The 12,007-nt window shown below is 48.3% G+C and overlaps 1 protein-coding gene across 9 annotated transcripts in view; it reads left to right on the top strand.

Moving 5' to 3' along the window:
- Positions 1–12,007, top strand: part of Tdrd9 (tudor domain containing 9) — a 115,429-nt gene that overhangs the window by 86,750 nt on the left and 16,672 nt on the right. For 8 of the 9 annotated variants that reach the window (XM_017594515.3, XM_017594516.3, XM_017594514.3 and 5 more), the window contains 5 exons: positions 1,421–1,576; positions 1,982–2,052; positions 3,308–3,417; positions 4,358–4,454; positions 9,696–9,834. In XM_017594515.3, the coding sequence (XP_017450004.1) occupies positions 1,421–1,576; positions 1,982–2,052; positions 3,308–3,417; positions 4,358–4,454; positions 9,696–9,834 (573 nt within the window). Of the gene's footprint in view, positions 1–1,420; positions 1,577–1,981; positions 2,053–3,307; positions 3,418–4,357; positions 4,455–5,017; positions 5,152–9,695; positions 9,835–12,007 lie in introns of those variants that run through there. The other variant, XR_010052076.1, reaches the window with a different exon arrangement.

Consider the following 12,007-nt stretch of genomic DNA (forward strand, 5'->3'; position numbering starts at 1 on the left):
AAGCAAGTCGTATATATTAAGCATTTCAAAGTTTTTTAACTTCTTTTTAAACTTTTTTATTTGCAAATATTCAAAACTTAAAATATAATTACACCATTTCCCTTGCAGTTCTTCCATACTTGCCCGCCCTCCTCTCACATTCATGGCCTCTGTGTGTTTACTGTTGCATAGGAATATGAATGCATTAGTGTATAAGCACATTTAGCGTTGCCTATAAGTGTATGCTGTCAGGACTGATGACTGTGTAGAGAACCAATTAGAGGCGTTTCCCTGTCTCAAGAATTATGAGTCCCGTAACTCTTCGTCCAGAGGTGGAGCCCTGTGAGCTTCCTCCCCACACCTCAGCGTGGCAGTTGTGTGGCTGCTCCTCAGACCTTCTTTAGGCAGCTGCATTGTGGGGCTTCCTGGTTGTAGTTTTCCTCTCATTTCTAGGAGTTGCAACTTTAAGGCAGATTTCCTGGCCCCCTGGTCTTTCCATCTGGTCTCCTCAATGTCCCCACGCCTAAGGGGTGGGGTGTGTCAAGTCGTGCCAGCTGGGCTGGTGACGTCTCTGTGTTTTGACCAGTTGTGACTTTCTAAAATGACCTGCAAAGAGGTGCCTTGTTGATGAGATGCGAGAGTGGTAGTTAGCTGTGGAAATGTGGTTTAAAATGAAGGTAGGGCATATACTAGTTTAATGAAGTACTTTACTGTATCCCTTGCAACTTGAGTCTGGAAACCTGACTGGACTGGTGAGGGAATGAGACCAGGACAGACACATAGACACATGTTCAGAGAGTTGTGGTCAGACAGGCTGTGCTGTGCACTTGGACGAAGTGTCACCAACCACCACAGCAGCAGCAGGGACCTCAGCCTCCCTGCAGAGCAGGTCTGTGGGTGAGCGTCTCCAGCTGCAAACACCCAGGAGGAGCTGCAGCACCAGTTTGTACACACATTGGTCACTCATTTGTAAACACCGGTTCTTGCACACATTAGACCCAGACCAGAAGAGGACGCTGCAGGTTTTCACTTGGTCTCGGGTCCTTCTCTAAGTCCTGCCACCTCACTAACTGTGGGACCGCGGCCAGGTTTCCAGTACCAGACATACGTTCCTTCTGGTTAAGTGGGCCTTAGGTCCAATTAGACAGCTACTGATTACCATTGAGACATGACCTACTAAAGCAGCTGCTTTTAATGTGTATTAGTTCTTTTCTTCTTAAAACATAAACTGTTCTTTCTCTAAAATCTTATTATGTTGGAAAAATATAGTTAGTCGTTGTTTTTGTTTGAATTTTAAATGAACTTGATAAAGCAGTGTCCCTGCGAATTCATGGCCTTCAGATAAGAACAGGATTGTATCTATGAAATGTTTCCATATGCGGTTCATACTTTTGCTTTAATTATTGCCTTTGACACAATAAATATTTCTTGTTCTGATCAGCAAAGCTATGAAGTCCTCAAGGGTTTCTTTGCTAAGTCAGTGGACACCATGCCGGATGGCTCTGTGTCCTCTCCTATGAAGGACGACGAGAAGCATCTCATCCAGATTCTGTTGGAGAGCTTTGCTTCCAATCGGCTGGGTGCTCCAAACTGCAAGGTAACCTGTAAGACCCTTCTTAGCTCTTGCTTGCTCTGCACTGTTTGCATGTTGGCTTTCCTCCTTCCCGGTGGTTTCCTCTTGAGTCCTCTCTCTTGCCCTCTCCCCTCCCTTTCTCTTTCTAGTATGTCGTGTTGGGGATCAACTTGCTAGACAAGCTCTGCCTCTGCCTGTTCCTCAGTGCAGAATTCCTTCTTTCCTTTATTCTTCTCTTGAGACAGCCTTGTCAGGTTGCTCAAGTGGGCCTAGAACCCATAATCCTCCTGCCTCAGTTTTCTGAGTGCTGAGAGGATAGGAATGTGCCAGCACTGTGATGTAATTGTAAAGTGTGAGCTGACTTTGGGACTGCACCATTTATACTGAGTGGCATATTGTGGATTGGTAACACATATTTTGTGTATGCAGGCTGTCCTCCACGGGCCTTTTAATCCTTATGAGCTGAAGTGTCATAGTCTGACCAGAATATCCAAGTTCAGGTATGGCTAAACTAATTTTCTTAACAAGTGTTTTCTGTTTCTTTATCTGTGGACCTTATGAGAGACTTAGCTGACTTTGTATGTGAGCTGCAAGACTGTTTTAGCATGTCCCAGACACCTCTTCTCCCTTGACAACAATGGACAGACTCTTGCATGTCTTCTGTTCTGGTTATAGCTGTCACTCAGCAGGCAATGAGCTCCCTCTGTGCCTGGTCTGCTGAGGGACCTGTTTGCTGGGACAGCTATGATCTGGGAAACAGTGGTGAACAGGCACAGCTGTCATTTTCACTAACACCATATGTTGAATGGTGACAGAAAAATTAGTGACAGTGGTCTTGACAGGGGTCTGGGATACATGGAAGCATCGGGGGTCCTGACTAAACTTCCAAGTCCACACTTGAGGCTTCCAAGAACCTTCTAAGTCCCAAAGACCACAGAACACTTGCTATGGTATAGTGTGTGGAATAGAGGGTGAAGATTGATGGGTTCCCGTGATGGTGGCATAGGACTAGATTGGAGAATTTGTATTCATGAGAGCTTTGAGTAAGCTTAAGTACAATTGGAGACTTGGGTGGAGGGAGAAGGGGCTGCGGTTTCATAAGTCTCATTTCAAGAGCATCCAAACATAGTTGAAAAGCTTTAACCTTGTGCATTTTGTAAGGACCACTCTGGGCAAGCACTAGCTTCTCTGAATTCTTCTGGGGACTAGGAATAGGTGTCCTGATAGCAATGCAGATGCTTGGGCCTTGTGCAGGCCTTTTGAATGGCCTTGAGGAGGCCTGCATGGACAGGACATCTATGATAAGTGTGCTGGCTTCTTGGTAAGAGCAGACCTGTGAGGCTGGTTCCCAGTGTAACCTGAGAGAAGAGGTGTAGACACAGGCAACTTCATGAGCACTCTTAGAAGCGGGACAAGGTTAGAGGCAGTGGCGGCAGACAACATGCAGGTGGCTCAGAGGCAGTGAGGTGATGAGGCAGCCTGGATGGGCCACACCGAGACCACTCTGCTGGAAGGCAGTCAGAGGCTTCAAGGGCTAGAGGGCCTGACGGAGCAGGGGTAGAAAGGCAGGTTTGAGAGCTGATGTAGATGGTGCCTAAGGCAGGGACAGGAAGGGTGCGGACTGACTCGGAGAGGAGCCCAGGGCCTGTGTGCCTCACAGGCTTGCCTGTGCCACCCTCTTCTGAAGTTCACTATGGGCTGCAATGCTCCGTCGCCTGGCCAGGGGGCAGCAGCCTGTGCCCTGCTTCTTCCCAGATGTGTGTGGATTGAGAAGGAGAGCATCAATTCTGTGGTCATCAGCGACAGCCCTGCCGACCTGCACCAGAGGATGCTGGTTGCAGCTTCACTCTCAGTTAACGAGACTGGTAAGGAGATGGCTTCTGTCTCTGTTATCTCTCCTTCTCCTTCGCCTAGAGTAGTGGTGAATTTCTGCATGTGTATTCACTCTTTCAGCTGTTGTCTCTTTTAAGAAAATGTGTGCGCGTGTGTGCGTACGTGTGTGTGCGTGCATGCGTGCATGTGTGCGTGTGTGTGTGTGTGCGCGTGCATGCGTCCGTGCAGGTGTGTGTGTGCATGCATGTGTGCGTGTGTGCGTGCGTGCATGCGTGTGTGCGCGTGTGTGTGCATGCGTGCATGCGTGTGCGTGCGTGTGCGTGCGTGCGTGTGTGCATGTATGTGTATGTGCGTGCGTGCATGCATGCATGTGTGTGTGCGAGTGCATGCGTGCGTGTGCGTGTGTGTGCGCGTGTGTGCATGTGTGCGTGCGTGCATGCATGTGCGTGTGTGTGCGTGCGTGCGTGTGTACCACATGTGCACAGGAGCCATGGAAGTCAGAAGAGTATGAGATCACCTAGAAGCGGGGTTATAGATGATTATGAGCCATCCTGTAGGTGCTGGGAGTGAACCTGGGTCCTGTGCTGGAGCAGTGAGCACTCTCTCCAACGGAGCCATCTCTCCAACTCTCCCTGTTTCCTGAGGGCAGTGGCTAAGGCGAATTTAAGAAACAAAGTATTACTACTTTTTGTTTTATACAAGGATGTGGGAATTAAATGATTATTGTTTCTTCGTGCCTGTCTGCCAAGTTCTTGGCTCTAGGCAGTTCTGTAAGAGGTAGCAAGAGACTGCAGTAAACAGGAGCTCAGTGGGTTATCTCTTCAGGGTAAATGCCTAAGCATGGCCGTGAGTCTGTCTGTTGGGTGCGCAGGAGCCAAGGGCAGGACCCGGTGGTCAGATGTGTGTACAGATGAGCCACTGGATTGGGAGGGATGACTAAGCTGTGTGTGCTGGTTCTCTCCTGTGTGGCAGGGTCCACCATGCTCCTGAGAGAGACTTCCCTGATGCCTCACATCCCAGGCCTCCCCGCACTCCTCAGCATGCTGTTCGCACCGGTGATGGAGTTAAGGTGGGCGTGGGCTTCTGCGTGCAGAGAATCCAGCGGGAGTGGGGGGAGAAAAGAGCAGAAAGCACCCAGGGAGGAGTCGGGATGTGGCCCGTCCCACGCTGTGAGCTTTGTGCTTCAGGGTGATTCTGCATTGCCTACTGCTCACAGCCCCTACTTAGGAGACGTCAGCTTCCTATGCTTTAGTTCTGTGGTGGCACCTCAGTAACGCTTGTTCGGTTTCTCTGGTTAGTGATGCCGGCAAGCTTCAGGCTGCTGTGGTCGTGTAGCGGCCCCGAGTGTCATGGCCACCACACCGCCCTGTGCTGTGGTACTCAGAGGCCCACTGTGATTTGCATTTCCACTGTGGGCATTTTCAGCTGGGACGCTGCTGTGTAAATCTGCAGTGTGTACCACAGCGCGGACGGCACTGCTCTGCAGAGCCTTTGGACCATGAGGCCTGCTGCAGTGTGAACCCCCCGATGCTGCTCTCCCTGTCTTCACCCTGTCTCAGTGAGGGCTTTACTGTGAGCAGACACCATGACCAAGGCAACTCCTATAAGGACAACATTGAATTGGGCTTTCAGGTTCAGAGGTTCAGTCCATTATCATCAAGTCGGGAACATGGCAGCATCCAGGCAGGCATGGTGCAGGAGGAGCTGAGAGTTCTACATCTTCCTCTGAAGGCTGCTAGTGGATGACTGACTTCCAGGCAGCTAGGGTGAGGGTCTTAAGCCCACGCCCACAGTGACACACCTACTCCAACAAAGGTCACGCCTCCTAATAGTGCCACTCCCTAGGCCAGGAAGAGATCTGTTTGGTTTTGTCTCCTGGGCTGGGTAGGATCTTGCCTCAAAATCCCTTAATCTGTTATCTCCTAGAACATAGACTTCAGTTCCATTTCACTTTCTGGTGCCCCTCTAATACTTGGACCATATATTTTATATTTTTTTCCTGTCTAAGCTTGCTATAGCTCAAAATGCTCTTCATGAGGCTTAACCAGAGAACTGAGACTTCCTTTGTCAGTGCAATTAGTCTGAGTCTCTTCACCTTAGCCTCAGGCAGACTCCTCAGACAAGGGCAAAAACTAGCCACATTCTTCACCAAAATACCACAAAAACAGTCTCTAGGCCACATATGAAATTCTCCAGTGAAACCTCTTGGGCCAGGTCTACACAGTTCAAATCACTCTGAGCAACAAATTCTTCCACATCCCTACTAGGATGGCCCATTAAGCACCACTTAAAGCACTCTGCCGCTTTCCAAAGCCAAAGTCCCCAAATCCACGGCCTATCACAGCAATACTCCATTCCTGGTACCAACTTCTGTCTTAGTCAAGGTTCTCTAGAGTCACAGAACTCATGGGCAGTCTCTGTATAGTAAGGGACTTGGTTACTGACTTACAGTCTGTAGTCCACCTCCCCAGCAATGGTCAGCAGCAGCTGTGAATGGAAGTCCAAGTTGCTTCACAAGTCAAGCAGGTGAAGAAGAGAGTTCTACATCTTCATCTGAAGGCTGCTAGTGGAAGACTAACCTTTAGGAAGCTAGGAGTAGGGCCTTAAAGCCCACGCCCACAGTGACACAGCTCCCCCAACAAGGCCACACCTCCAAATAGTGCCACTTCCTGAGCCAAGCATATACAAACTATCACACCCACAGAGGACCTGCGCTCCCCTGAAACTGAACCTGGATAACCTCCCTTGCTCAGGTCACTTCAATCAGGATCTTCTCATAGTGACAAAAGAGTTACACACAGGCGTTTTAGGTGTGGCCCCACTGTCAAGAGAGGAGCATCCGCTCTTGGGTTTTGATTTATTCAAAGAGCAGCTCAAACAGTTGTAAAGGAGCAGGCAGCATTACAGGCTATCTTAGGGCTTGGTTGCTGTGAAGAGACACCATGACTAAGGCAACTCTTAGAAAGAGAAACTGGAGGTGGCTTACAATTTCAGACGTTTACTCCACTACCACCATGGCAGGAGAATGACAACATCCAGGCAGACGTGATGCTGAAGGAGCTGAGAGTTCTATAGCTTGATCTATGGGGGACCGTGTGCCACACTGGGCGTACCATGCCCACAGTGCCACACCTACTCCAACAAGGCCACACTTCCTGATAATGCCACTTCCTATGGTGCAAGCATTCAAACCCGAGTCTGTGGGGACCATATTTATTCAAAACACACTAACTAGAAAAACAACATGTGACATGAAATTAGAAACATGGCATCCTGTTGTCTATAGGCTGTGAATGAGAGTTGAAGCTCTTTGGTGGCCAGGGGCCAATGAGGAACCCTGTCAGCCTCTCTCCCATGGGAACTAGCAAGCAGAGAGGTGAACTCCTCAATAGACCATAGTTCTCTATCCAACACAGATGTTCCCTCAGAGACGTCAGTGCAGAGCCTGTGATGGGAAGGAAGGTCACAGTGCAGTGAGGCCCACATCACCTTGCTCACTGCCTTAGCTAGGGTTACCGTTGCTGCGATGAGACGTGGGGAATTTCCACATCACTGTGCACTTTGGGGGAAGTTGGATCCTGAACTCAGGAGCTGAGGCAGAGGCCATGCACCAGCGCTGCTCACTGGCTTGCTCAGCCTGCTTTCTTCTAGAACCCAGGACCCCCAGCCCAGGGACGGCTGCACCCGCCCATCAATCACTAAACAAGAAAATGCCCTGAGTCTCATGGAGGCATTTTCTCAGTTGAGGGTCCTTCCTCTCTGGTGACTTCAGCTGTGACAAGGTGACATAAAACCAGCCAGGACAGTCACTATGATGATATGGCTGGGGAAACAGCTGAGAGGATGTCAGAGTCCTGAGCCCACATAGATGCAGCTCTGTTCTGAGGTCTGTGGTAAGGCAGAAAATTGGGATGGAGAGTGGCAGAGCACAAGGCGGTAAGTAGGCAGAGGGAAGGGCGGCACCCGGGTCCCAGTACTCTTCAAGAACGTGCTTTCAGAGATTTCTCCTACAAGGACCCCCACCTCCCCACAGACTACAGCCATCAAACTAAAACTCTGGGGCACACTTGGGATTCAAACCACAACGAACTGCTTGTATTAGCTTTAACTAAGTAACCCATAAGGCAGAACAGAGGTATGATGACACACACCTGTAAAGCCTAAGGGTTGAGAGGTTGATGCAGGAGGATTGTGAGCTCAGAGCTAACCTTAAGCTGAATAGCAATCTGGTCTGCGTTATTGATCAAGAGATGTATGTGTATATGCATGTATGCATGCATATATGCATGCATGTATATGCATGCATGTATGTATTGTGTATGTGTGTATGCATACATGCATGTATGTGTGTATATATGTGTGTATGTGTGTATGTATGTATGTATGTATGTATGTATGTATGTATGTATAATAACAACATTTGAACAACCAGCACGTGCCTGGGGGTCAGGTGCATTACTGTTCTAATAAAACTGATAAATAGGGGCTGGAGAAATGGCTCAGCAGTTAAGAGCATTCCTAGCAACCACATGGTGACTCACAACCATCTGTAGTGGGATCTGATGCCCTCTTCTGGCCTGCAGTGTGAATAAAGATAGGATACTCATATACATAAAATAAACAAAAAATCTTTTAAAAAACTTGATAGTCACTCCTGGTTTCTTATTACCTCTGTTCTAAAAAGGTTTTATATAAATTGAAATCATAGTAAAGTACATTAATATTGTAGAGGCATAGAATTTAAAGAAACATTTTTAATTTTTAGTGTATTTAAGAAAAATATTTTTACTTATATTAATTTATTTTCTATCATGTATATGAATGTTTTTGCCAGCACTCATGTATGTACACCATGTGCAAACCTGACATCAGACAAGGTCAGAAGAAGACGTAAGATGCCCTGGAACTGGAATTAAAATTGTAGCCATGTGAGTGTTAGGGACAGAACTCCGGTCCTTTGCAAAGCAGGAAATGCTCTCACCTGCTGAGCCATCTCTCCAGCCCATCTTATTGCATTTATATGTATTTTGCATGTGTGCGTCACAGTGCACTACATATGGAGGTCAGTGGACAACTTGCAGGACTTTGTTCTCTCCTTCATCATGTGGGTTCCTGGGATTGAACTCAGGTCGTTAGGCTTGGCAGCACGCGCCATTATCATAGTCCTGACACACCTTCGTGACTGCTTATAAAACAGATAACTCAAAATCTAGTTTAAAAGTCTGAATTCCAGTTTCTAGTCCTCAAGTTTACTCACACACAGGGTCCCCTTCACTTTTAGTACGCTGATGAAGGAGACGTCTCATTTCCTCATCGCTCCAGAGAGAATGGAAAGCCCAGCACTAAGGACTAGAGAGTTGGCTCAGTGGTTAGAAGCACTGGCTACTTTTCTGGAGGTTCCCAGCACCAACATGGCAGCTCACAAACATCTGTAAATCCTTCTGTTAGAGATGAGGGCGCCAGACATGCATGTGGTGTACATACAGACATGCATGCGGTGCACATACAGACATGCATGCGGTGCACATACAGACATGCATGTGGTGCACATACAGACATGCATGCGGTGCACATACAGACATGCATGTGGTGCACATACAGACATGCATGTGGTGCACATACAGACATGCAGGCAAACACCCATACACATGAAGTAGAAATCTGAACAAGAAACCCGACCTTGTTAATATGAATTGATGTTTTTAAATCAAAGTCCAATCATTCAATTTCAAGAACTGGAAACTGAGGAGCCAGATGCTGGGGTGAAAGCCTCCGATGCAGAGAGGCAGAGAAAGCATGGGCTGTCGACCTTCCTCAGCTGATGCCCCAGAAGGAAAGAGCCTGTTCTCTCTGTCCACGCTGTCTTAAACGCTCTTCCAACCGCAAGCCCCTCCCTTCTACTTCCTGTGCATCTCTCTGCCCATCCTCCTGACTTCCTCTTACTCCGTTTTTTCCCTGTGTTCACGCCCTGTTGCTTGTTCTGCCTCTTGGCCTGTGGTTGACTTTATTTAACCCTGTTTACAACAAACAGAAAGCTCTGAGGTGAAAGGTGTGTGCTAGGACTGAGCCACACCACACCTAGAAACAGGCCTTTCCAGAGACTGTATCACAGTGATCAACTGTCCTACAGCAAAGAATATTAAATTATCTCCCTTATGGTGATAGCTAATCTGAATTTCTGTGTAAAGACCGAGGAATCACATAGTTTGGTTACAGTACTGGTGCTAGAAAAAACACCAGGTCACTTTACCAGTCACATAGCTTACCTTGAAACAGTGGCTTAGTTTTAACTTTTCTAAATGCCTTTCAGAGTTGACCGTGAAGGAAAGTGTTACACTGGGGTGCTTTGTGGTTTGGGGTGGAATTCAACTACGGAGGCCCCTATACTGCCAGAGCATGACATTGAGCTGGCCTTTGATGTGTGCTTCAACGTGGAGGACATCGTTGAGGTAAGTGTGCAGTACTTGTCATGGACTCTTCCCGCCTCCTTGCTTTTGCACCCATGTGACTTATTATGAACCACAGGCTGTCTGTGGTGATACATTTGCCTGCCACCCAAGGTGGCCTCTGCCAGTGCAGATGGACCACTCCTCATCCAGCTTGTTCTGTGGTGCTCCACGGCCTGCACTCTCCTCTCCTCCACTGTCTTCTGGTGCATGGACCTCACTATGAGCCCCTCCTTGCTCGTTACATAGGGAGGTAAAGAAACAACTTTCCCCACTCGGCAGAGCAGCCACCTGAGGCTCCGCCGTATGCCAGACCCGCCGAGTGCACCCGTGCGGCCAGGGCCAGCTTTTAGAGTATGCCAATGAAGTGAGCCGGTGCTAATTAAAAAGGTTTATTCTTCTGTTTTTGTTTCTGTATTTCCTTATTCTAGCAATTCATGTCGGTTTGCATTTACAAAAACAAGGAAAAGAAAACTGAAAATACCTTTTTCTAAAAATACCTTGAGAAATGCCACTTTCTCAGGAAAGGGGACACATCTCAGAAGTTCCAGGATAGAGTTGTCCAGCTGTGTGAGGACTGGGAGGGAGGAGCACTCGAGTCACAGGGTCCTGACTACTGGGACAGGGGCTGGCAGTGTCCTCTGTGCCTTCCCGTGGAGACTTAAGGCGACCAGGGCGGAGGCTCCACCGTTGAGAGGCTTCGCCCCTCTTAAAGTATTGCTGTGCTCACAGACTTAAGTGCAAAATGGAGAATAGACATTCTAGAAACAGATAGGTCCCATGTGTAAATTTGTGTTTGGTGCAAGGCTTGTGGGTGTAAACCAGAGGCTGTGTCCGTGAAGGGCTGATCGGCACTGCACAAGGTCCTGGTAGGACCATGAGGGAAAGCTGCACACTAGGCAAAGGTCTATTCCGTGCCTGGTCGATCGTGTCATGGTGTATTAGCCAGCCTCATAGTCACCAATAAACTGAAGATAGGACAGAATCGAACAGATGAGAGACTGTGCGGCTGGCAAGGGTCCTTGCACTTCCCAGTCCTCAGTGCCGACAGAGACTGCCTGAGGCAGGGCAGGCAGACGGGCAGCAGAGGGGCTACCCTCTAGGGCTGGTCTCTTACCAGATCAAACCTGGGTCTACTGGTGCTGAGAGGAGCCAAGAGTGCGGCACCTGCACAGCAGGAAAGAGTGAGCCACTGGGCCTGGCTTGAGCTTTGGGAACCACAGTGCCTACCCCTGTGACATATTTTTCCCAACAAATCCCCACCTCCTAATACAGCCACTCTCTATGAGCCCGTGGGAACCACTTTCATCCAAACCACCACACTCATCCTGCTTTCTTACAGAGCCCAGGACTGGCAGCCCAGGGAAGGCACCACCCGCAGTGAGCTGGGCCCTACCTGATCAGTCACTAATGAAGAAAAATGCTTACAGTTTTTGGATCTTATGGAGGCACTTTCTCAGTTGAGGGTCCCTCTTTTCAGAGGACTAGTTTGTGTGTCTAGTTGACATGGGACTAGCCAGAATTGACCTCTTGTCAACCTGACACACAAATGCATCACTATTCAGCCACACCTCTCTTTTCTTACTCATCCCAAGAACTCACATTAGAAATGTAAATAATTTTAAAACTTCCAAGGTCTTTACAAATTCAAGACACATAAAAATTTCAGTTTCTTTATCTATTCTCTCTAATAATCCAAAATCTCTTTTTAAAAGGTCAAAGTCTTTTACCTGTGGGTTTCGGTAAAAATCAAAATTAAATACCTTCTTCAACAGGGAAGAACAAGGCACAATCGTAATCTGAACCAAGCAGAACCAAATTGCAACAGTGTAATAACTCAGTGTCCAGTTGTCTGGGGTTTGCTCACAGTCTTCCCGACTTCTCCCGCTCTGCTCTCTGCAGCACACACAGCTTGTCTCCCAGGCTGCAGCTGGCTCCACTCCACTGCTGCTCTTGGTGGTCATCCATGGTGCTGGCATCTGCAAAACGCTGGGGTTTTCTCCTACAACTGAGCTGCACCTTCACCATGGCCTCTCCTGGCTGTTAGCAGTGCCAAGCCTCAGCTGTCTTGACCGCTTCGTGCTCTCAGAACCAGCTCCACACAAGTGACTTTCACACTGCTGAGTTCAGCTGCAGCACAAGGCACAACTTTGATCGTATCTGGAACACAGCGCCT

The sequence above is a fragment of the Rattus norvegicus genome, chromosome 6 (genome assembly GCF_036323735.1).
Source record: "Rattus norvegicus strain BN/NHsdMcwi chromosome 6, GRCr8, whole genome shotgun sequence".
In the NCBI taxonomy this organism is placed as follows: domain Eukaryota; kingdom Metazoa; phylum Chordata; class Mammalia; order Rodentia; family Muridae; genus Rattus; species Rattus norvegicus.